The sequence below is a fragment of the Castanea sativa genome, chromosome 12 (genome assembly GCF_040712315.1).
Source record: "Castanea sativa cultivar Marrone di Chiusa Pesio chromosome 12, ASM4071231v1".
In the NCBI taxonomy this organism is placed as follows: Eukaryota; Viridiplantae; Streptophyta; class Magnoliopsida; order Fagales; family Fagaceae; genus Castanea; species Castanea sativa.
In genome coordinates, this window is record NC_134024.1 from 4,115,741 (window position 1) to 4,141,322 (window position 25,582).

The 25,582-nt window shown below is 30.5% G+C and overlaps 1 protein-coding gene across 11 annotated transcripts; it reads left to right on the plus strand.

Moving 5' to 3' along the window:
• The first annotated feature begins 8,965 nt into the window (after positions 1 to 8,965).
• LOC142619630 (TMV resistance protein N-like) lies at positions 8,966 to 25,012 on the plus strand. Of its 11 annotated transcripts, none has more exons than XM_075792818.1 (13): positions 8,966 to 9,459; positions 16,232 to 17,324; positions 17,444 to 17,728; positions 17,816 to 18,895; positions 18,988 to 19,693; positions 20,506 to 20,587; positions 20,709 to 20,818; positions 21,927 to 22,005; positions 22,092 to 22,167; positions 22,337 to 22,594; positions 22,836 to 23,101; positions 23,198 to 23,275; positions 23,357 to 25,012. In XM_075792818.1, the coding sequence occupies exons 1-5, from the start codon at positions 8,966 to 8,968 to the stop codon at positions 19,639 to 19,641; spliced, it is 3,606 nt and encodes a 1,201-aa protein (XP_075648933.1). In that variant the 3' UTR covers positions 19,642 to 19,693; positions 20,506 to 20,587; positions 20,709 to 20,818; positions 21,927 to 22,005; positions 22,092 to 22,167; positions 22,337 to 22,594; positions 22,836 to 23,101; positions 23,198 to 23,275; positions 23,357 to 25,012. The 11 variants fall into 11 exon arrangements, with proteins under 11 accessions (XP_075648933.1, XP_075648935.1, XP_075648931.1 ...); XM_075792820.1 differs by having other exon boundaries at positions 22,092 to 22,140; XM_075792816.1 differs by having other exon boundaries at positions 20,703 to 20,818; positions 22,092 to 22,594.
• Positions 25,013 to 25,582: the final 570 nt, after the last annotated feature.

Below are 25,582 nucleotides of genomic sequence, written 5' to 3' on the forward strand. Positions count from 1 at the left end.
ACTAATTGTTTAGTTTTTTTTTTGTTTGTTTGGGATTTTATTTTCCCTCTAAATTATCAAATTTATATTCAGGCTTGAAAAGATAGAAACAAAAAAAACATTCTAAGAGTTCGTTAGGGAACAACTTATAAATAGTACCAAAAAATGCAATGGGATCTATGAATAATAGCAAATATAAGCTAAATAGTAAAAAAAGTTAACTTTTTTAGCCAATGTCCAACAAACTTCCAACAAGGTTTGAGAGAACTTAACAGAAATTACTAGACAAGAAGACAACCACCAAAATCATGCTTAATTTTAAGTTTGAATCCCTATTTACCGACAAAAAAGAAATTACTCCATTTATATAATTTATATAAAATAAAATTTAAAATTTATTTTTAAAAATTAAAAGCACATATTTGTTTAAATTAGATAAGTAAATAGAACTAATAAAAAAAAGTATAGCAAATTATCTCATTCCACCTTTATTTTGCTCACATTTCCATTTTATATGAGCTTTGCGCCTTTGCCTTTAGCACTAGCAGTAGGAACCAACGTGTGGATCCCACCTTCCGCGTGATGAGAAGAGAAACTGAGTTTTATGTCTTAAAAACAAGAAATTTACTCCATTCTATACTAAAGTCTAAAGAAAATGAATTAAAAACAAGGGCGGCCACACTTTAATAAAGTGATTACTTTATAATAAGTTTTATATGTCTAATAAAAAACAAGAAATTTACTCCATTATATACTAAAGTCTAAAGAAAATGAATTAAAAACAATGGCAACCACACTTTAATAAATTGAGTTACTTTATAATGAGTTCTTGACTTGACTAAGAAAGGAAGACTTTGGGCCATTTGGTATATATGTTTAAAAATTGAAAATTGTTGTTTAAAAATATTTGTGAAAATACGTGTTGGTGAAAAAGTGTGTGAAAATACGTGTAAAAAAACTAAAAATTATTGTTTGAAAACACAAACCAAACACCCCTCTCTCTCTCTCTCTCAAAAAAAAAAAAAAAGACTCTTTTTTCTCTCTACATAGACCACAGTGCGCACAAAACGTTGGTTGCACGTTCCTTTTGAACCAGCAATTGATAGGAGCTTCACGGACACTACTGCATTTCTCCAAAATTTGTAAGTTTTTAATTACAACTTTAATACTAATCAAAATTCTATAAAATACACATAATTTGAAATGGTTTGATAATACCAAAACACATAACTTTAACAAATTGAATGCTTTCCAAAACTTACATGCCATAGTCTTAAAATTAAGAGGTCAACCAAAAATCAACGAAAAATTATGAGACATTTATTATAATTGTTTTTTTATTTGAGGAAACCTTTTATTATTGAACTATATATTCTACCATTAAAATAAAATATAATGAATCAAGATTCTAATGGAAGATTTAAATATAGAATTAAATTAATTTAATTTTAACTAAGAAATAGTATATATTAAAATTATGACATTTAAAATTGTTAGACTTCAAAAGTTTATATATCAAAATATTTGAGGTTAATCAAAAAGTAAAAAATGTATTTGATTATACATATAGTTTTAAAGAGACATGTTTATCTTTTTTTTTTTTTTGTTGAGAAACACATGTTTATCTTTTGATTAAATTGAAAATTGATTTTCTCAAAATTTTGGGCAATTTTGATTTTGTTTACTATGATTGCTTTTGAATTAGCTCTGTTTTGACCATATACGTTAAAGAGGTTGCTGTTAAATGCCACCTATGACTGTCATATGTGACAGTTGGTCCAATGATATGCCATGTAATTAGATTGTGCCACGTCACTTACATAGTCTAGAAACAAAATTGAAATATTATATAACAAATAAAAATAAAACAAAATAATTTCTTAAAACTATTTTCTCGACATCCTCATCATTTTTTTTAATCAAAGGTGAAGAATTGTGGTTGCCAATATTCTTGTTGTCGGTTTTGATTTGTTGTAGACAACCTTGAAGACGTCGATCTTGTCGTTGAAGAGGATCTCAAGTCTCAAAGTTGGTGTCTAAAGATCATGAATCTCACCTTCACTGAATCAAGAATTTAAAATTCTAGAGGACAAAATTAAAATTTCTCAAAACTTTAAAAGTGTAATAATTTGCAATTAAATCTTCTTCCTTTTTATACAAGATAGAAATTTTACTCTAACTTAATTTAAGTGTAAATGTGTATGAAATTCTCTCTAGGAGATTTGAATTCAATCCTTGCCCCTCACACTCTACAAGTACTTGTACTTATGGAGTGACCATCGTACAAAAATGTGCGATGATTTATCTTTTCTAATATGAAATATTGGAACTCATCTTATTGCACTCAAATTTTGTTTTTATACTAATAATACCTCTCATTTCAGTTTCATTTTGATTGCATTTGCATGATATTCAGCTTTGTAGGAAGCAACGTTGATCCCCCCACCTTCGGTACGGGTGAGAAGTTTAGTTTATTGTATTCCAACCAAGATATAAAAAAGAAAGGGCCACTTGCGCACCTACTACTTAAAAAAAAATTAAGTTAGATAAGTTTTAAAAAAATGAGTTATTTGTTTATTTTCGTAGGGATAAAAAAATAGTTTTTGACTTGGCTAAAAAATAATAAAAATGACTATAATTTTAAATAAAAGAAAAATTAAAAAAAGAAGAAGAAGACAGACTGACTGAAACTAAGGTATAATTGCTATAATTGCTCATTCGTTCCAAAAAAACAAATCATTCTTTTTCCAAAAAAGGTTGAATTTATTTACAAGTTGTTTGATTATATTATACCTTTCTTAAATAGTAAACACAACTAACTAAATATTTTTAACCCTTTAGAAATCTATGCTAGTAATTATTGACTTAGTTATAGTTGAAATCATATTATTTGAGACAATTAGATAAAATGATATTCATTAATGAACTCATAAAAAGTAGATTTATATTAATATTTTATAACTAAAAATCCTTAATAATTATGACATTTAAAATAGACTACATATAATAAACTTATACAATCTAATATCCATATAAGAACGTTATATTTATACATACACTTAATTAGTTAAGTCTTATATTTATGAGTTTGTTCATAAATACATTATTATGAGCTCATTTGGTCAATAAACAAGCATAAACAAAAAAAATTTCAGAGTCAAGCCTGAACTATTCATAAGCTGTTGGGTTAAATTTCGCCCAGAGGTTGTCAGATTTTTGAAATTAGCTAGTTTGAACTATTTCTGTTTACATTATTTTCCTTGAAGTTTTGGGCTTCCATAATTGGTGCAAAGTGAGGAACGAGCTGGAAAGAGTCCAGTTGATAGGCATTAGTATATCTTTGGGACCTTTCGATTTCCCTATATTTCTTATAAGGAACATCTTAGGAAGGACTACTATGGAACAACTCTTTAATTTACTCCATTCTATACCAAACTCAAGGGCCATCTTTTGTTTTTTACACCAACCAGACAAAGTTAAATGCATTATTGGCAGGACCATTAACGGAAAACTCTCTCTCTCTCTCTACGCACAAAAAGTTGCATATTCCTTTGAAATCAGCAATCACGTGATAGGAGCAGAAATCTGAATGTGCCCACGCAGAAATCAGTTTTAGTTTTTTTTTTTTTAGTAATTACTATAATACTTATTAGAACACACAATCAATATGAGATAAATATTCATTTATTTAGTTTTTTTTTAAATTATATTTTTTAGGTTTCAAAACAATGAAAACAAAACAAGAACTATAATATAAGATGGGTCTACCAACAAAGTTCCAGAGAACTTCACAATAAATACCTTCAAAAGAAGACAAGTAAACAACCACAAAAGTCGTTTGCGTTTGAAATTTTGAATCCCTATTTACCGACAAAAAAAAAAAACCCCTCAATTTATTTAATACTAGCCATGGTCCTGCGTAATGCATGGATAATGCTTTAAGCTGTTATGTGAAAAACTTATATAGAATATCCAAAATATATTAAAGTAATAACATAAAGTAATGTTGTAATAACATGAAGAGATCTTTGTTAAATTAATGATGTAATACAAAATTAAGGGGATGGAGAATTTAAATTATAGATAAAAAGTTACATAAATTAGAAATTAATTATTTAGTGGTGTAATATCTTCTCAAAAAAGAAAAAAAGTGGTGTAATAAGTTGATTGTTTGTTTAATCAATTTTTTTTTTTTTTTTTGCTGAAATTTTTAATCATAATTTTTGTTTCTACATTGGCTTGGAGTTAGCATATAAAATTTGTAATTTCATGTAAATGTTTAGTTTTTTTATTTTTGAGAAAAATGTAAATGTTTAGTTGGCTTATAGAAATATCATCTAAATTTTATGATGACACGTTTTATGTTATTGAAGTATGATAGTGGTAAGTTAAAAACTCAGTAAAAATAGTGATATCCTATTAATAGAATTTTATTATAATCCCAATATGTAAAGAAGTTGAGGTGTAAAGCTAAATGAAAAATTACTCGTATAAAACGCCACACAACAGAATTGCATGGTCTTCCACATGATATTTTTTCTTTCTTATATATACTTTTTTAAAAAACCATATAAAATTCTTATATATATATATATATAGTGCATACTTAAAGATAATTAATGTGTATTTACTTCATTGACACATTCAATGAATTAAAAGTTTTACATAAATGTAAATTTTGATGAGGCGGAAGCCTAAATGAGAGAAACTCAACGAATGTGCCACTTGACAGAACTTTATGTTCCCCACATGAGGTCTCTGCTTTTATATATGTAATATAATAATAATAATAATAATATATTGATTTTTTTTGGTAAACAAAAAAAATGATTTAATATTTATTTTATGCACAACTTTTTAATCATTAAAAAAAAAAACCATACAACCGTTTAAATTAGTAGTAGGGCCAACAAACAATCTGTGGACCCCACCTAGTTCGCATGAGAATCTGAGGGTGGGATGAGTGTGTATATATATATATATATTTTTTTTTCTTTTTCTTTTTTTTTTGAGAAGAGGGTATTTGTGTTGAGTATGGTATAATATTTTATTATTTTCCCTAAAAATAGTAAAATACTAATATGTAAAGAACCATTAATGGAAGTCTCTCTCTCCAAAACTTTGCACATTCCTTTTAAACCGATAAATCACAATATGAGAAATGATATGTCCACAACATTTTCACAACATTTTTACAACAAATCTTAAGTGGTAGGTTGTTATTGGTTATTATTGTTGGGGCAAAAAAGTAATCTTAATGTTAGGTTCAAATTTGAACCAATAACAACTAACCACCTATGATTTATTATGAAAATGTTGTAAAAATGTTGTGGACGTAGTATCTCTCATCACAATATAGGAGCTTCACGGACAATATATTTCCTATCCGTTTAGTTTCACTTATTTTTCTAAATCATTTCCTATTTTTATCCTTATTTATTTATTTTTTAGCCTTTTAGAAATATATGCTAGTGATTATTGACTAAATTATAGTTGAAATCAAATTATTTGAGTTAATTAGATATAGTATATATAATCTTCATTAAGAAACTCATAAAAATTATATTTATATTAACCTTTTATAATTAAAAATTCTATATAATTATAATAATTAAAATGGCCTAAAAATGTTACACACTTACTTAAATAAAGTTTAATACTTGTGAGTTTATTCGCGAATACATAATTGTGAACTCATTTGTTAAATAAACAAACATAAACAAAAATATTTATGAGTTAAGCTTGAACTATTCATAAACTGTTAGGTTCATTTTTATGAATGGACTATTGGGGGGCTATTTTGCGTATACTGATTAGCTCAAAGACATGAAACATGAACTGCGAGGTTTGGGCCGTTTGGTAAGAAAATTCTAATAATATTATTTAAGTTTTGTGAAAATACGTGTAGGTGAAAAATGTGTGAAAATACATGTTGTGGTATTTAAACAACAGTTTTCGTTGTTTAAACACCGTTACCAAACGGATGCTCGGACAATTGATTTCTCATGTGGGTCAAGGCTTGAATGTAATAAAAACACCGCCTAAGCATGAATGCCTAGCTGAGTCTGTTAGCTTTATTTACTCCATTCTTAACGCCTTTGTTCATGATGAAGCACCAGAATTTGAGTTTAGTGCAGCCCTTGAATCTTGATACATATTATAGCTTCCTTTTGGGTTTTTTTCTTAATTATATTTCTTTGGCTTCAAACAAATAATCTAAGACGGATCTTCCAACAAGATTTGAGAAAACTTCACATAAAATACCCTCGTAGTAGACAAATAGACAACTACCAAAGTCATGCTTAATTTTGAGTTTGAATACCTATTTACTGACAAAAAATAAATTACTCAATTTATTTGTTTTATGTAAAAAAAAAGGTTATGAATTCTTTAAAAAAAAAAATAAAGCTTACTTTTGTTAAAATTGGATAAGTAAATAAAAAAAAAAAAGTATAGCAAATATCTCATTTTTCACCTTCATTTTGCTCATATTTGCATTTTATATGGCTTTGCCTTTAGCAGCAAGAATCAACGTGTAGATCCCACTTTCTTTGAATTTAGCCCTCGTGAGAATTTGAGGGAAACAGCGAGGAGTTTATACGTTACAAAGAGGAAGTTTTAAACTACAACAAATTGTTAACGAGATTTTAGCACAAATGTACGTTACAAATTAATAATAGATTGACACCTTATCTATTACGAAAATGTTATAACATTTTATCATGTCTTTAAAAATAATTCTTTAATTTACTCCATTCTATAGTAAATTCGAAAGATACTTTAAAAGGCAAGGGTCATACTTACACTTTAAACCTACACTCTTTAATAAAGGAGTGGTTCTACTTTTAGACTAGAACACAAAAAATTGTACAATTTCTTTGTTATAACTCTGGCATTTATGAATAGTTTTCTATTATTTACACATAAATTTACTATTTTTTCTTCATCAATCACACTTTACTACATCACAGTTGTGGCAAAGAAGTTGTGTAATGTTTTGTATAAATAGATTTTTCGTTAATAAAGTGAGTTACGTAAGTAAAATGAATTCTATTCCTAAAAATAAATAAAAAATTATTGGTTGGACCATAAACAGTTGTCTCTCTCTCTCTCTCTCTTCACAAAACATGCATGTTCCTTTTAAACCGGCAATCACACCATAGGCAACTTCATGGAAAACACAGCAATTCTCCATAATCTTTCACTTGTTACGTACGTCTTTCTCTTTTTTTTTTTCCGGTGCTTTTAGTTTCACTCTTTTCTTTCTAATTTGAATCCTTTTACTCATTTTTTTTAGCCATTTAGAAATCTATGCTAATAATTATTGGCTAAATTATATTTGAAATCAAATTATTTGAGTTAATTAGATAGAATGATCTTCATTAAGAAACTCATATAAATCAGATTTATATTAACCTTTTATAATTAAAAATTCTATATAATTATTACAATTAAAATGGACTATATTTAATAGACTAATTATACAATCTAAAATGAAGTTTATATAATAATGTTATACACACACACGCACTTAAGTTACATTTTATACTCTTCTAAAAAAAAAGTTACATTTTATACTTGTGAGTTTGTTTACAAAAACATAATTAAGAACTCATTTGCTAAATAAACAAACATAAACAAAAACTTTTGAGTTAATTAAGCTTGAACATATATAAACTGTTGGGTTCATATTTTATGAATGGACTATTGGAGGGCTTGTTTTATTGTATGGGAGTGAATGATGCATTAAAAAGAAGAGAGAGAGAGATTTGGAGTAGATATTAGTTGGGTTCACTGATTGACAATATTGGATTTTGCGTATATTGATTAGCTCGGAGATATAGAACATGTACTACGGGGTTTACATGCTTGTTAATTAGAGATTGAGCTTGCTTGGTCATTGGTGTACCATGTATGCTATATATGATTGATTTGTCATGTTGGCCAAGCCAGTCTTGAATATAATAAAAACAGTACTGCAGCGTGCATGCCTAGCTGAGTCTGTTAGGCAGATGATGAATATTCATTACTCAAGAATGTAACGTTGTCAGCTTTGTTTACTCTATTCTTAAGGCCTTTGTTCATGTTGAAGCATCAGCATTTGTTATTGGGAGCATCCTAAAATTTGATATATAGGCCTTATTTGCGGGCCTGCTTTCCTGTGATGGTGTGTGTGAGACCGGTTTAGTTTTAGTTTTATAAATTCTTTTAAAAAACAAAGCATACTTTTGTTCAACTTAGATAAGTAAATAAAAAATAAACTATATAAAATATCTCATTTCATCTTCATTTTGCTCACATTTGAATTTTATATAGCTTTGCCTTTAGCAGCAGTAACCAACATGTGGATCCTACCCTCAGTCCGCGTGAGAATCTCCAAGGCAAAGTTCAAGAAATTTCTCCATTCTATCTTATACTATAAAGATACTTTAAATACCAAGGGCCACACAATAGACCTAAACTTTAATAAAGTGAGTAAAGTAAGTCAAAAGTTAAAAAAAAAAAAAAAAAAAAAAAAGACTTGACTATAAACAGAAGACTCTCTCTCACGCACAACACTGCAAATTCCTCTGTTTAAACCAGCAATTACACAAATATAGACTTGACTATAAACGGAAGACTCTCTCTCTCTCTCTCTCTCTCTCTCTCTCTCTCTCTCACGCACAACACGCTGCAAATTCCACTATTTAAACCAGCAATTGCACAATATAAGAGCTTCACCGACGATACAATTATTATTGCTATTCTCCAAAATCTGTAAGTTCTTACTTTTTATTTTTAATTTTTTGTATAAGTATCTGTAAGTTCTCACTTGTGCGTGCGCTTTTATTTCCTTTCTTTAGTTTTACTCTTTAATTTTAATATCGTTTCCTTTTACCCCTTATTTATTTATTTTTACTTGAAATCTAATTGAATGAAATTTTGGTGAGTATCTATAATTCTGTATTGTGACTCAAGATTTTTTTGTAAACTTAGATTGGCTTTCATGGATACCATAAGCCCATCTTCGTCCTCGTCTTCTACCCATCAGTGGAAATATCATGTATTTCTAAGTTTTGGAGGTGAGGATACCCGCAACAATTTTACAGACCACCTATATGCTGCCTTGAATCAAAAGGGTGTCTACACCTTTAGGGATGATGAAAAACTTGAGAGAGGAGAACCTATTTCACCTAGTCTTTTAAAAGCAATAGAAGACTCACTATTTGCTATTGTTGTTCTCTCAAAAAACTATGCATCCTCGACATGGTGTTTGGATGAACTTGTGAAAATCATGGATTGCAGGAAAAATATGGGGCTAATAGTTTTGCCTATTTTTTATGACGTGGAACCATCTGTGGTGCGAAAACAGACAGAACCTTATGCACAAGCATTTGCTGAACATGAAAAATCTTTCAATAAGAATTTAGAAAAAGTTCACACGTGGCGAGCTGCTTTGACAGATATCTCCAATCTCTCTGGATGGTCTTTAAAGGACAGGTAATTGCTACTATAAACATTATTTCCACTGAATTTAAATTACTATTTGCATTGAATTATTCGTTAGGATATGAATCTAAAGCATTTGACATGACAACAAGGGGGGCGGTCCAATATTGGACTGTATACTTGCTATAATAAATATAATAATACAACAATGGGGCAGTTCTTTTATATTATATTATATTTTTATTAATACTACTTAAAAATCCATGCATTACACGGTTTTAATCATAAACATATATAATATAAATTTTATTTGATAAATAATAATTATATGAATGATCAATTATGTAAATCTTTATGAATTTATGTTTGTTAATTAAATTGTTTGAACTTTTTGAGTTTTTATTGTTTTAAGAAAATATTAATTATGCATTGAATTACCTAGGGTAAACCCAATGTGTAATTTGTAAATTTTAATAAATCAAAACATAAATTATAATAAATAATCAAAAGACCAAACAATTATTCGAAGTCTTGGTAATAGATAAGATAATGGATAATTTCATCTGATTCGATGTTGTATATTCCTTTGACTTTCTTTTAAATATTATTCAAGATAATATATGTTCATAAAATTTTAATTTAAATCTTGAACAAAGCTGTAAAACTTGCACGATTTTGATCATGAAATTAGGTCAGAAAATTATAGAATATGTAATTTATTTGAGGAGAAATAACTAATGTAATGAGCAAAATTATATAACTTTATAATTCTAATATGGTGTTAACTTTTATAATTCTAATCTAATATATTGACTGTCTCACAACAACATTTGTAATTACTTGTAACAAAGTGTTTGCATATTGTAAGTGAAACACTCCAAAGATTTGTGTTAAGTATTATATGATTCTCATCTTACTAATTTACTAGAATGCAGAGTTCAACACAATGTACGAACTCGATACATAAACAAAAATAAAATGCAGACCCCTCCATATAGAATTTTACTGACTCCATCACTCAAATCCATTACACATTACGCAACTCAAATCTCCATACGAAACTAAAATTGTTTAAAAAATTGTAAGAAATCATAAAATAAATATGGCCTGACTTTGATTAACACAAAATAAAGAGAGTGGGGCAAGGGGCAAAAAAGGCACAAAAAAGAAGTGAGAGATGGCTCACAATTTCTCCATTGCTAATGAAGAGCATGCCAAAATGGTATCTCAAATATAAAATTGAAATTGAAATTGAAATTTGAAATTAGATTTGGTTTGACCAAGATATTTAAGTTATAATTTGGTGATCAAACAAAGAATTTGTAAGTAAAGAAAAAACCTAAAGCATATAAAATATTGAAGAAAAAAAATTGTGTATTAAAAAATAAAATCGAACGACATTTCTCAAATGTACCCAAAAAAAGCCTAGAGGTAGAATTGTGTGAGAAAAATGACTCGCTATATCATAAAGTTGTCTTTAAATTTGTAGACATATAGAAAGTGCGTACATCTTTCCATGATTAATGACCATGATTACAATCTCAATTTTCTCCGAAATTGCTTTTAGATAATCAATTTACAATTAATTACAAAATTTGAAAAACAGCATTCTAACTTTTGGTTTTTGCCTCTTAACTTTGTAAGCTATGATCTCTATAGGAAATTTATTCAGTGGCCTCGTGTCACATGATAAAAACAAAGGATTGGGAAAATTAAAAAAAAAAAAAAAGTTTTTAAGAACAACGAATTAAGCAGTAATTGTAATTGGGGGAAAATTGATAAGAACAAAAGATTTAAAAAAAAAAAAAAACCAATTATAAAATAAAAGTTTATATGAACAATCAATTTCACCTTCTTTTTCTTCTTCTACAAGACCAATCTCATATATTGCATGACCAATACCACTTCGACTTCTATTTTCATGGTTCCCTTGAGATGGAGATGGTAATGAAGTGTTGGATATGGACGATAATGGAAAATAAGATATTAATAGTTTTTTTTGGCTAAAATGCAAAACTTATTCTCTAAATTTCACTAGATTTCATTTCAATTCTTTAACTTTGTTTTCGGTCAATTCAATTCTCTAAATTTCAAAAATGTTCAATTAAGGTCTTCGTTAGACATTTGTTAACTCTACCATTAGCCCCATCCCAAAAGTCACCGTATTTCTAAAATTTAAATTTAAAAAAAAAAATGAAGCATAACAAGAGAGAGCAAGCAAGTGATCGAGATCCCAGTAGATTTGAAATTGTTTGATAAATCAAAATCCAAGCCTAAACTTTCAAAAGTATTGAGTCCAATATTCTCTAGCAACAAAAGTATAGTCCAATAAAGACAGTACACGTATTGTGAAGAAACTTCTAGCGAAACTTTTATTAATCTTGCTTGTTTTTATATTTGTGGATGAAACTTCTGGCGAAGAACTAACCTGGAGCCGACAAAAATGCTTTAAAAAGGATCCGATTTCAGATTTCCACATCTTTGACCCAGCACTTGCTCTCTCTTTCATCCCACTCTCTATCGATCTCACAATCTCTCTCTCTCATCGGTTTAGGCTCCTGGGTACATTGTTACGCTTTCATCTCGGTTTTTTATTTTTTAAAATTTTGAAATAAATAATAAATTTATTAATTAAATATTAAATAACACCAAAACAGCGCAGTTTTTGGAGGGTTTAATGGCAAAGTTAACAGAGGTCTAACGGAGGCCTTGATTGAATACTTTTGAAACTTAGAGGATTGAATTGACAGAAAACAAAGTTAAAAGATTGAAATGAATTTTAGTGAAACTTAGAAGGTAAATTTTGCATTTTAGCCTAGGTTTTTTTTGGTATCTTAGTGATATGGAAAAATGAGAAAGCATGTACATTTAGGGAGATCAAGCAACTGTAATGGATGATCATAATGCAAGTTATAGGCAATTAATAATGGGTTGATGACTTCCATATATGAAGAACACTTTTAGGCATTGTTATGAATTCCATTCCGTTCCGGCCGGAACGGACGGAATTTCTCGTACCGGTATATAATTCGGAACTGGAATACCTTTGTTCCACCTCGGGTCAAAATTCGGCCAGTTCCAGGGTATTTCGGTCATTCTGGTGTGTTTCGGCGAATACCGGCCGAAACTAAAGATTTGGCCGGTATGTATTTTGGGTTTGTTTCACACTTCACAGTTCATAGGGATCGAAGAAAAATAAGAAAAGAAGAAGAAGAAGAAGAAAGATAAGATTCACATTAGATCAAAGAAGAAGAAAAAAAAATTCAAGTCATGGACAAAGCTCAAGTGCTACCATTAAAACTCACTTCTTCAAGCTTGTGTCTTTGCCACTTCCATAGAGAAAAAGATGGAGTGTGAGTCTTTTATGAGGCTTTGAATAAAAAAGCTTTGGAATGTCTCTAAACTCAAAGCCACTGTTTTTCCTTTGCTAGAGAACACTTACCTGTTGAGCTTAAGGATGCATTAAAAAAAACAAAAAAAGATAAAAAGCTTTTTGAAGTAGAAGAAAGGAGGAGATCAGAGTCATCAGACGAAGAGGAAATAATAAGTGGAAAAATATGAGTGGGCTAATGGAATTGGTAAGGAAACTTCTAGGAAATTTCCTACTTGAAAACTATTCCTAGATACTTAGTTATTTACAACAATGCCACAAGTAAAAAGTTAAAATATATTTACATAATTTTTTTTATCCCCTTCACTTAATTTTTTTTAAGGTGAAACTTTAAAATAAAATTCCTTACTTTATATAAAAAATAATAATATCTAGTTACACATACACACACACACACACACATATATATGTATAGGAACTCCGAAACACCCTGAAATGGTATGTCAGAATAGGCCGGTACCGAAATATTTCATTCCATTGGACAAACCGAAACGGGAACCGAAACGGAATTAATAACATTGCTTTTAGGTAAATTAAAGTGAGAAATAATCATTACTGATAACTTCCATATTTATAGTATCTTCCTTTTTTGAAGAATAGTTGTATGAGTGCAATGACTAAACAAATGGAAAAATAAGAAATAAAGAAAGAAAGAAGGATTGGACAACCGTTACCGTATATAGAAAAGTAAAAATGTTGTTTAAAGCTACTAATACAATATTTATAGCCGCTGATGAGTGATGGCTTCCATATTTGGTGAACGGTTTTAGGTGAGTAAAAATTATAAAATTTACTGATCATTTAAGGGCTTATTGGTGTAATTAATAGTGAACATTTAAGTGCATACATTTTTTTTTTTTAAGATATAAACTCAATTCTTAACATTTATTTTTTTGGCTAGCCCATCATTTTAGAAAATAGTCTCTTTTTTTTTAAGGGAAATACTAATGGACACCCTTAAAGAAAGTTTTTATGGAAAAAAAAAAAAGCAATTAATGTTTTGACAGTTTTTTTCATTTCCTATAAAAGTAGTGTCAAAACATTCTTAAAATGGATTGTTAACTATTTTTTTAATTAGTATAGGTACTCCTGGAGTACAATAAATGCGTACTCACCTCTCTCACATGAATGGTGAGTCCTACCATGAATTTAATTAGTGGGACCCACTATTCATGTGAGAGGAGGAAGTAGTACGCATTTATGATACTCCGGGAGTACACAATAATTTCCCTACAATTAGATGTTTCTCAAAAAAATGGAATCTATAATAAGATAACTATAAAATATTTATTTTCTTAAAAAGAATTTACGCAGCATTTAATGGAGCTTCAAATGTAAGTGATTTTTTTTATTTTTTTTATTTTATAGCTACATTGTTTATTATCAAATGGTCAAATGTTAATAATGAATAGCAAATATATATATATATATATATATATATATATATATATATATATATGTATGTATGTATGTGTGTGTGTGTACATGTTTGTGAAAGATGAAGCATGAAAACATTATTAAATAAGTTAAGTTTATATATAATAATATGTTTGTGAACAAACACATTAGTACGAGGCTTGATTTAAGTATATAAAATATTAGGCTAAATTATAAATTGCACTTTAACTTTGACCAAAATTCAATTCAATCCTCTAACTTCACTTTCATTCAATCAAGTCATCTAGTTTCATATTTATTCAATTTTGTCTCCATAAAAAAAGCTCTACTAGAGTTGACCCTCTAAATGACAACAATTTGTTTTAGGGTATGATGTTGTTTTGGGATAGTTAATGACAATCTTTTAACAAAAGTGGATGAAAAACCTTAATTAAATAAACTTAAAATTTTAAGGATTTAATTGAATTAAAGTAAAGTTAGAGGACTAGATTAAATTTGAATAAAACTTAGAGGGTGCAAATTATAATTTAGCCAAAATATTTACTTTTTAAAAATAGAATATTATCATATGTTAATATGTATACATATATAAAAATATATTCATATATTCTTAAGTTTGGATTGTGAAATTTTGTAAATAAGTTCATAAGATATCAATTTACTATTTATAATTTATTGATATTATAAATAGCCCATTTGTGACAAAATTAATTTATAATTTTCAACAATAAAATATTGATGAATCTAAATTTTATAAGTTTTTACATGAAATAATTCTACTCAATAAACCCAAATAATATATTTTCAACAATAATTTAATAATTTATTATTGGAATACATTTTTAAACAAACTCAACCTTGTTCGACAAAAAAAGTAAACCAAGGGCATACATAAAGTCTAATTAATTTGGTGGTGAGCTCGAGCTTAGCTCATGTTCTACATAAAATTAAATAAACAATTTTAAAATATTAATGCTATGCTTAACTCATCTCATCTCATCTCCATTATAACCCTACTATTATTATTATCTTCTTTTAAATGTGCAATTACCATTTTTACACTGAAATTATTGAACTCCTTAATTTCCTAATTATCAATGTGGTTTCATTTGAATTTTAAACGGTTTAGTCAAAATTTACACACCGACTCAAGATTCCCTTGAACAAATTTTCATTCTTTGCTATGACAGCCAAACTTTAATGAAGAATATAACAGCAAACAACTAACTTTTATTCAACCCAACCCAACCCAAGCTTGCGTGCGCTTGTCTTAAACAATTTTTTGTTGTAATTCGGGAATAGCATAAGTGCATTAATACAAGTAATAGACTAGGATATCCAAACAAGGCTATAATAGTTAAGGTAACTTGAAAACCTCCATGTCTACATCTTTGGGCAGCACTAACTAATATTTATTTTTGTTGTAAGCTTTATAACTCAACTGATACATTCCGATAATTCAAACAAAGACATCCATAGTTTAATTCCCCCTCCCTGTTATAACTACCTAATTTATAAATAATTAAATTAAAAAAAAACTAAAATCCACTATTTTAGATACAGATTAGAATCCTATAATTTAATCATACAAGTGACACTCACAAACTCAAATTACTGAAATTAATGATACTATACTGAAAAAAGGAACCCAAAATTCCAATTCACACACAATGGCTTTTTGCTACTCTTGAACATTACCATCCATGATGCATCTTTCAGCTTCCAAATGCAATCACACATTGTGTACATATATTCTAATGTGAACGTCTTTCAACCTTATTATTCCCCTTATAGGAGGACATTTTCGATCAGAAGTCCCTATTTGAACAAAAGCTATCAGCTGTCAACCCATAATAGCATATTATAAATATATACACACAAAAAACTGCAACAGTAGTTCATTTTTCTTTTCGGTGATATTGGATTTTTTTATTTGTTTTATTTTAAGCAAAGGGAAGGGGGGGGGGGGGTTGAGTGGGTGTAGAAATGATGGGTGGATAAATTGCATTGCTTAATTGCCATTTTTCTTTGCAGGCCTCAGGCAGAATTTATCCAAGGTATTATAAAAGTGATATCGCTTAAATTGAGTTCCTTGTTCCCCAAAGATACCAACGGCTTAGTAGGAATTGATTCTCGAGTGGAGAAATTGATGTCGCTTTTAGCGATAGGATCAAATGATGTTCGCATTATTGGGATTTGGGGGATGGGAGGTATTGGTAAGACAACTCTTGCTAGAGTTGTTTATGACGAGCTTTTTAATGAATTTGAAGGTGGTTGTTTTATCGGTAATGTTAGGGGTGAATCTGAAAAATGTGGGTTACTTCCATTACAACAAAAACTTATTCGTGAGATTTTGATGGACGATAGTGTGAATATAAGGGATGATAAAGATGGAGTTGATAGGATCAAGAATATGTTATGCCATAAAAAGATTCTTCTTGTTCTTGATGATGTAAATCAATTCAATCAGCTAGAAAAGTTAGCTGGGGACTCTAAATGGTTTGGTCTAGGTAGTAGAGTCATCATAACAACAAGAGATGAACATTTGTTGACAAGGCATAAGGTACATGGAATATATGAGGCTCAAGAATTGAATGATTATGAGGCTCTTCATCTTTTTAGTTTGAAGGCCTTCAATAAATATCATCCTCCTGAAGATTATCTAGACTTGTCCACATCTTTTGTACATTATGCTAAAGGTCTTCCTTTAGCTACTAATGTTTTGGGTTCTTTTTTGTACAATAGACGTAAGAAGGAATGGGAAGGTACATTAAATAGGCTCAAAGAACATCCTGACAAAAAAATTAATGAAATTCTTGAAATAGGTTTTGATGGACTTGAGGGTACTGAAAAAGAAATATTTCTACATATCGCATGTTTCTTCAATATGAAGGAAAAGGATTATATAGAAAAAATACTAGATTATCTTGGCCTTTACCCTAGAATTGGATTAAAGGTTCTCATAGAAAAGTCTCTCTTAAAAGATAATGGAAATACATATTGGATGCATGACTTACTACAACAAATGGGACAAGAAATGGTTCGTCGAGATTGTCCTCTAGAACCTGAAAAGTGGAGCAAATTGTGGCTATATAAGGACATTCTCAGCGCATCGATGAAAAATATGGTAAGAGATTGTTTAGAGAATAAACCTTATCATGTTATTCAAAGAAGTTGAAATTTGAACAACTCTAGTAAACATATATCTTGCAACTAACTCATTTTTTTTCTTTTCTTTATTATTAGGAAATGGAAGCAATTCAAGGACTTGTCCTTCAATTGGGTGAACTACTTGAATTAGAAAAGGCACATTGGAATCTTCAAGCCTTTCCAAAGATGCCTAACCTTAAATTGCTTATAATTCATCATGTTCAACTTCTACATGGTCCCAAACATCTTTCTAACAACTTAAGATTTCTTGATTGGAGTGAGTATCCTTCAAAATCGTTGCCGTCGAATTTTCAACCAGTTGAGCTTGTTGAACTTCACTTGTTGTACAGCAAAATTGAATGGCTTTGGAAAGGAACGAAGGTAAGATTGTTATTTAAGTACTTTGATACAACTTTGTTTTTATTTGTTTAATCTAACTCTTCTATTGTATATTTTGGCTTTTAACAGTATTTGGACAAGTTAAAGCTCATCAAATTGAACGATTCCTTAAACCTCATTGCAACCCCTGACTTCACTAGAGTTCCCAATCTTGAGAAATTGGTTCTCAGTGGTTGTATAAAGTTACATGAGGTTCACCCATCTATTATGGTTCTTAAAAGGCTTACTCTTCTTGATCTAGAAAACTGCAAGAGCCTTAGAAGACTTCCAAGCAAGTTTGAAATGGAGTCTCTTGAAATTCTCATTCTTTCTGGCTGTTCAAAAATCAAGAGAATTCCAGAATTTATGGGAAATATGAAAAGCTTATCAAAACTTCACTTAAATGCCACTACTATTACAAAACTTCCCTCTTCAATTGAACATTTGACTAACCTTACTTCATTGCATTTAAGAGATTGCAAGAATCTTGTGTGTCTTCCTAGTATCTTTTGTAGCTTCAAGTCGCTTAAAGATATTAATTTGGCTGGATGCTCGAAGCTTGACGGTCTACTGGAGAAGCTGTGGAATTTTGAAAGTCTAGAGAAGCTCAATGTGAGTGGAATTACTTTAAGAGAGCCACCTTCCTCTGTTACGTTAGAGAATTTTAAAGAACTATCTCTTCAGGGATGTAAAGAGCCACCACATAAACTATGGAATAATTTGTTCCCCTTAAATTTAATGCCAAGAAGAAGCCTAAATCCTGTGAGTTTGTTATTGCCTTCCCTTTTAGGTATGCGTTCTTTAAAGAGCTTGGACCTAAGCAACTGTAATCTCCAAATAATCCCTAGTGATATTGGAAACTTATCCTCTATAACCCAATTAAATCTAAGTGAAAATCACTTTAGTTGCCTTCCTGAAAGTATGGTGCAATTGTCTAAATTGGAGTTGATTGATTTAAACAATTGCACAAGACTTCGTTCATTGTCACAATTGCCATCAACGATTTCTATGGTTGAAGCAGGTGGTTGTGCCTCATTGGAAACATGTCCAAATGGATTTAAATCACATAACTCATATACACGTCTTTCCCTCATCAATTGCTTCAAATTGGTTCGTCAGAATGACATGATCTCTTACGCGCTGAGAATGCTATTGACAGCTGCTCATGAGGTCTCTCTCTCTCTCTCTCTCTCTCTCTCTCTCTATATATATATATATATATATATATGTCAATTCTGAATATCATGGTTTGTATGTTTCAGGAAATCTGCAAGAAATTTATAGGAATCTATAACATAGGTGGCTTACAGATTGTGATTCCTGGGTGTGAAATTCTGAAATGGTTTACGCATCAGAGTGTGGGGGATACAGTCAGTGCACAACTTACTCATCTGAATGAAAATAAGTGGATTGGAATCGCTATGTGTGTTGTGCCTATGGAATACCCCGATTTTGAATGGCATTTGGCATGTGAAATTCTAGTCAACAAACATTGTGTCAGACGCTATACTCTAGGCTGTGTCCCTAGATCTGTTAAGATTAAATCAGATCACCTTTGGATGAACTATATACCCTATCCAGTGATTAGTAAGCATGCGAGAGCAGTATTTGGTCAAATTGATGAGAATGGATTCATAAAGATGAAGCTTAGATTTTGCCGGGTATTTGATGGACCTAGGTTTCATCAAATAGGGTTTCGTGTAGTATACGAACAAGACATGGAAGACATCAGAGAAATGCTATCAGCTCAATCCAGCAACAACACCTGCATCACTCCTTACGAGGGTTTGGATGTTCATCACAATTCAACAGAAGGAATCAAATTGAAGCTAAGCCGTGATGAATATGAGGGGGCCGGAGCTAGTGGTGAAGGCAGCTCTAACGATGTCCCACACTCAAAGAGGATTGAAAGATAGAGAATTAATGTATGGGCTCATGCTAATTCTGATCACAAGGATTCTAATGAAGGTAAGTAATCTTTACCACTGTAGCTTCCTATTGGGCCTGTGGTAACCTTGTTTTTTTTCCAGAGAAAGTAGTCTGTGAGTTTTTTTTTTTGTTTGTTTGTTTGTCAAAATGTCATTGCCATTACTAATTTCTTAAACCTCTTAGTGTTAGAAGCTTACAATGCCATTTTCATTTTACTACCTTGTACAAAATTTTCCTTAAAAAGAATAAATCCCAATTTTTAATTAACTAGTTTTGAATTTTTTTGATAATAAGTTAGAAGGAAATTTAATGCAAATCAACCATATATACATCACTTGCTTGTTTTATTTTAAATTGGGTAAACTACTTATTTGGTCTCTATCCTATACACCATATTTTAATTTGATCCTTAACCTTTTAATTGTGTCAATTTGGTCCCTACTGTGTCAATTTAATCCTTACAGTTATCTTTTGGATGAAAATTAATGATATGTCTAATAGCCAAAATAAAAAATTAGCTTCTATTGATGTGATAATAAACTAAAATTTTATTTTGACTATTTGCTATGTAAACAATTTTCATCTAATATATAATGGCAAAGACTAAATTGACACGACATTAAAATGTTATGGACCAAATTGACACAATTGAAAGGTTAAGGACCAAATTGAAATATGGTGCAAAGGCTAGGGACTAAATATGTAGTTTACCCTTTTAAATTTAAAATTTTTTTTTGTTTTTGTTGTTTACACCAAATTCTTATTAACTTTCTATTAGTTTTGGTGGAAAGATAATGCAAATCAACCATTGTCTTTGCTTTGTTGACTGTTGATTATATTTGCACTCACAGGCAGTTTCTCATTCTTCCCTCTCTCACTCATCGTCAGCGGCTCCTGAAGTAGTTGCAAGCAGTGGCAAAACAGTCTGTGAAGGTGAGTGCCTTTTCTTTTCTTTTTTGGTCTCATAACTAAATGAATCATTGTTGTCCATTTTCGTTTCCTTGGATTTCATTTGATAGCATTATATTTCTGTGTTTGATGTACTGAGATGAAGACACATGTTAGAATGCACTCACCAGTGGATTCTCATTCTTCCCTATCTCACTCACGGTCAGTGGCTCCTGATGTAGTTGCAAGTAGTGGCAGAACGATTGTCCGTGAAAGGTGAGTGCGCCTTCTCTTTTCTTTATTGGTCTCATACCTGAATAAATCATTGTTTTCCAATTTTGTTTTCTTGGATTTCATTTGATAGAATCATATTTCTTTGTTTGATGTAATGAGATGAAGACATATATGTTATAGGCTATATCTAAAATTGAGTAGATCATGCTTTTGTAGAATACTTTGATTTTGCAATACAACTAGCTACTGTGATTTTAAAATTTTCATAATGGACCTAATGTAGTCCTATTTATATCCTTAGTTGGACTCTTTCTAACATACAATTTAACAAAATAAAGATGTGGTAGTCAAGGGTTTTCCAATATAAGTGTAGGCTGTCAAGCTGAACCTTGAAAATATTACTTCTGCTCTCTTTCCTTCTCTGTATCAGTTCTGAAAGCTTGGATTTTACATATTCTTACAATATATGTATGTGAGATTTGGAATTGATATGCTTAACTCATGCAAATATATTCTTGACAGATTACCTACATGGTGCTCGTGAAGATATTTGATTTTAAATTATTTTTACTGAATTTTGGCTTATTCACTTGAGATTTCTCTGTTTCTCTGTTGAGTTCTCTTTATATATATATATATATATATATATATATATATATATATATATATATATATATATATATATAAAGACCTATTTTGTTCTGCTTTTGGTTTTGCTATGAAACTTCTTGTGTTTCTTCTGCTTTTTTTGTTATTTTTTATTTTCTAATTGCTTAAGTACTTGGCTTAATTTTGGTTAGTTTTGAATCTTAGACTAATGGGGTTAGATGATTGGGAAGACATTGGTATTATTTTTAAAATAGAAGTCCTGATTTTAACTTTCTTGCTTCTGCTATTTGAATCAGGACAAGTAACCACCCTGCTGCATTTTATGTCTATTTACTATAAGAAGTCATTAAACCGATAACTACATAAATAAATAAATTGGATAAGTATAACTGTACTAAATTGTATAAGAAGCTCTAATTCAGTTATTGCAGGTTCATGCATTTTGAAGGCATGCTGGAGGCTTTCACATTATTATTTTTTTTGTATTTTATAGCAACTTCTAATTGCCACAAAATCTGATGCAATTAGATGGTACTTGCAGCTTATACTGGACATCTTTTCTTATCACCGGAGGCACTTTTTTATTTATACATCCCCAGATTGCTTGTTCAACATCGAGAGTAAGCTTATTCTGGTTGAGATTGAAAGTAAATATATATGCTATTTGGATTACTGAGAGAACATCAGAATTAATATTCTTGTGCAGGTGCATGGAAGTGAAACTGTGTAAGGAGGAAATGCCCCAAGGTTAAATGGTGAAGATCATCATTTGGTTTCCCAAAGTAATTCCAGAAAATGCATTTATAGGATGGCTAGGGGTTCACAATAGATTGTCTACAAAAGATCGAATGTTTTAATGATATGCTAATCTTGATGCTTGGTGTGTTGTTTGTAAAAGAAGAATTAAATGTATGGACCCACTTATTTTGTGATTGTTCTTTCTCGATGCAGATATGGTGAACCATAATGAGCTGCTGCCTAAAACCCAAAGTTCTGTTGGCTGATTATGTTCTATGATGAGAAATCACTTGTGTCTAGACTGGCATACTGTGTATCATATTTGGCTTTAGAGGAATGCTAGTATTCATCAAGGGAGACTGTTTTCTGAAGAGGCTATGGTCAAAATGATTAGGTGGGAAGTGAAGAACAGAGTTGAATGTAGGAGTTACTGCAATTCTGTTCAAACCAGGAGAATATGCTGCTTTGGGGGTATTTTTTGTTCTGTACTTCTGAAGAGTGGCAGTTATTGGTCCTTGTCTCCTTGAACTAAAAAAATTGGAGATTTCATTTTGTAATATTTATGGTGTAGTGTAAGATGTTTCTATATTGGTGTTGTATTGTTTGGTTGTATTTTGAACTAATTGTACTTCTATTTTTTTTTTCTTTTAAATGAATTGCTCATTCATCAATAAAAGAAGTTTGCCTTTTTTTTTTCCTCTCATGGCTGTAGCTGCAGTCCTTGTTATTGATGAATGGCACATTTAAGGATGAGTTGGTGGCCATTGGTTTCAAACTTGGTGTACCCAAAAGATGATGCGATGAAGAAGGAAAAGATGGATCGGATTTTCGAAAATAATTGCTGCATTGCAATTTCTCTTTGGTTGCAAGACCAGCAAATATGATGGCATCCTCAAGAATGCCCAAAATCAGCTAGAAATATTGGGTTTATGCATTTAAGATCTTTTTCATTTGCTAAGACTGCATTTTTTTTAGATGGTACAAAATCTAATGCTTTGTATGTTATAGTAGCTTTGTATGTTATAGAAGCTTTTAATTGCCACAAAATCTGATGCAATTAGATGGTACTTGCAGTTTTTACTGGAAAGCTTTCGTATTGCTGGAGGCACTTTCTGTGATATATGTCCCAAGATTGCTTGTTTAACATCTAGAGTAAGCTTAGTTTGGTTGAGATTGGAAGTAAATATAGGCTAATTTGGATTATTGAGAGAACAACGAAATATTCTTGTGCAGGTGCATGGAATTGTATGAGGGAGAAATGCCCCAAGGTTAAATGGAGAAGATCATCATCTGGTTTCCCAAAGCAGTTTCAATGCATGTCTTTACTCTTTGTTGGCTGGCTAAGAGTACACAACAGATTGTCCACGAAAGACTGAATCTTTTAGTAATGTGCTAATTGTGATACTTATTTTGTAATTGTTCTTTCTAAATGAGGATAAGGTGAACCATAATGAGCTGGGTGTTGTTTGAATTCCAAAGTTCCTTTGGCCTGAGATTATGCTCTATGATGAGAAATCCATTGTGTCTAGACTGGCATTGGGGTCTACTGGTCTACTGTGTATCATATTTGGCTTAAGAGGAATGGTAGTATTCATCAAGGAAGACTAAGTTCTGAAGAGGCTATGGTCAAAATAATCAGTTGGGAAGTGAAGAACAGAGTTGAATGTAATAGTTACTGCAATTGTTCAAAACAGGAGAATACTCTCTTTGGGGGTATTTTGTGTTCTGTACTTCAGAATAGTAGCAGTCAATGGTCCTTGTCTCCTTTAACTAACAAATTTGGAAATTTCATGTTGTAATGTTTATGGTGCACTGTAGGCTGTTTCTGTATTGGTGTTGTATTGTTTGGATGTGTTTTGAACTAACTATACATCTGTTTCTATTGAAATGAATTGGTCATTCATCCAAAAAAGAAAATTTCATGGCTGTAGCTGCTGTCTTTGTTATTCTGCAATGGCACATTTATGTAGGAGGAATTGGTGGTCACTGGTTTCAAACTAGGTTTACCAAAAGGTGTAAGCATGTTGCGATGAAGAAGGAAGAGTTGGCTCATAAATTAATATACATGTATTGAATGAGATTCAATACATGTAATTTCCTCTACTAAATTAATATTGCACAACAATATTATTTCTTTATGTAGCATCAGAATTTAGTGCCCGAATAATGAATGCATAATGTGCAATCACTTCAAGCTATGGAAGCGATACTATGGTAAGCCATCATTTCACCTTTACCCGTTCACTTCAAGCTTTTACCTGACAGCTTTCACATAGCTGGAGGCGATTTCTTGTTTAACATCTAGACTAAGCTTAATGTGGTTGAGATTGAAAGTGAAATTAACAGTTCACAACAGAATGTCCGCAAAAGATTGAATGTGTGGTGATGTGCTAATCTTGATACTCAGTGTGTTCTTTGTAAAAAGAGAATTGAGAGTAGGGAACACTTATTTTGTGATTGTTCTTTCTCAATGAAAATATGGTGAACCATAATGAGCTGGTGCCTAATAAAATAACCCAAAGTTCCATTGGCTTGAGATTATGCTCTAAGATTAGAAATCCATTGTGTCTATACTGTCATTGTGGTCTACTGTGTATCATATTTGGCTTCGGAGGAATGTTAGCATTCATTAAGGAAGACTACTTTCTGAAGAGGCTATGGTCAAAATGATTGGGTAGAAGTGGGAAGTGAAGAACAGAGCTAAATGTAGCAGTTATTACAATTCTGTTCAAAACAATGGTATTTGATACTTCAGAATAGAAGCTGTTGATGGTCCTTGTCTCCGTTAACTAACAATGTTGGAGTTTTCACTTTGTAACGTTTATGGTGTAGGCTGTTTCTGTATTGGTGTTGTATTCTTTGGTGGTGTTTTGGACTTATTGTACATATGTTTCTATTGAAATGAATTGCTCATTCATCCCTATAAAACAAATCATTCTTTTTTCAAATAAGGTTGAGTTTGTTTATGAGTTGTTTAATTAACTTATACTTTTCTTAAATAATAAACACAACTACCCAAATATTTTTAGCTCTTTAGAAATCTATGCTAGTAATTATTGACTGAGTTATAGTTGAAATCATATTATTTGAGACAATTAGATAAAATGATATTCGTTAATGAACTCATAAAAATTAGATTCATATTAACCTTTTACAATTAAATATTCTATATAATTATGACAATTTCGTTTGTGTTTGTATCTAATTAGTATGACATAGATATTTTGTTCATAGTTTGTATCAAACTCCAAAACTAAGAGGATTGCAGTAAATTAATATCACACTAAAATTTAGTGATTAAACCACAAAAGGCAAAAGCAACGATAGACAAAACTATAGGACTTTTGAGATATAGAAAGAATGATATAGAAAGATATATACATAATGCCATTGTCAACTAGAAGGATGCCTCTTTTCCATGTAAAGAGGATTTATGGATTTGCTCCTATGGACTATGGT

Bases quoted from the DNA above. Each gene is read 5' to 3' on its own strand.
- LOC142619630 (XM_075792816.1), top strand. From the start codon at position 8,966: ATGGATACCATAAGCCCATCTTCGTCCTCGTCTTCTACCCATCAGTGG. The intron at 17,729-17,815 runs GTAAGATTGTTA...GGCTTTTAACAG, and splicing joins GGCTTTGGAAAGGAACGAAG to TATTTGGACAAGTTAAAGCT. The intron at 18,896-18,987 runs GTCTCTCTCTCT...TGTATGTTTCAG, and splicing joins TATTGACAGCTGCTCATGAG to GAAATCTGCAAGAAATTTAT.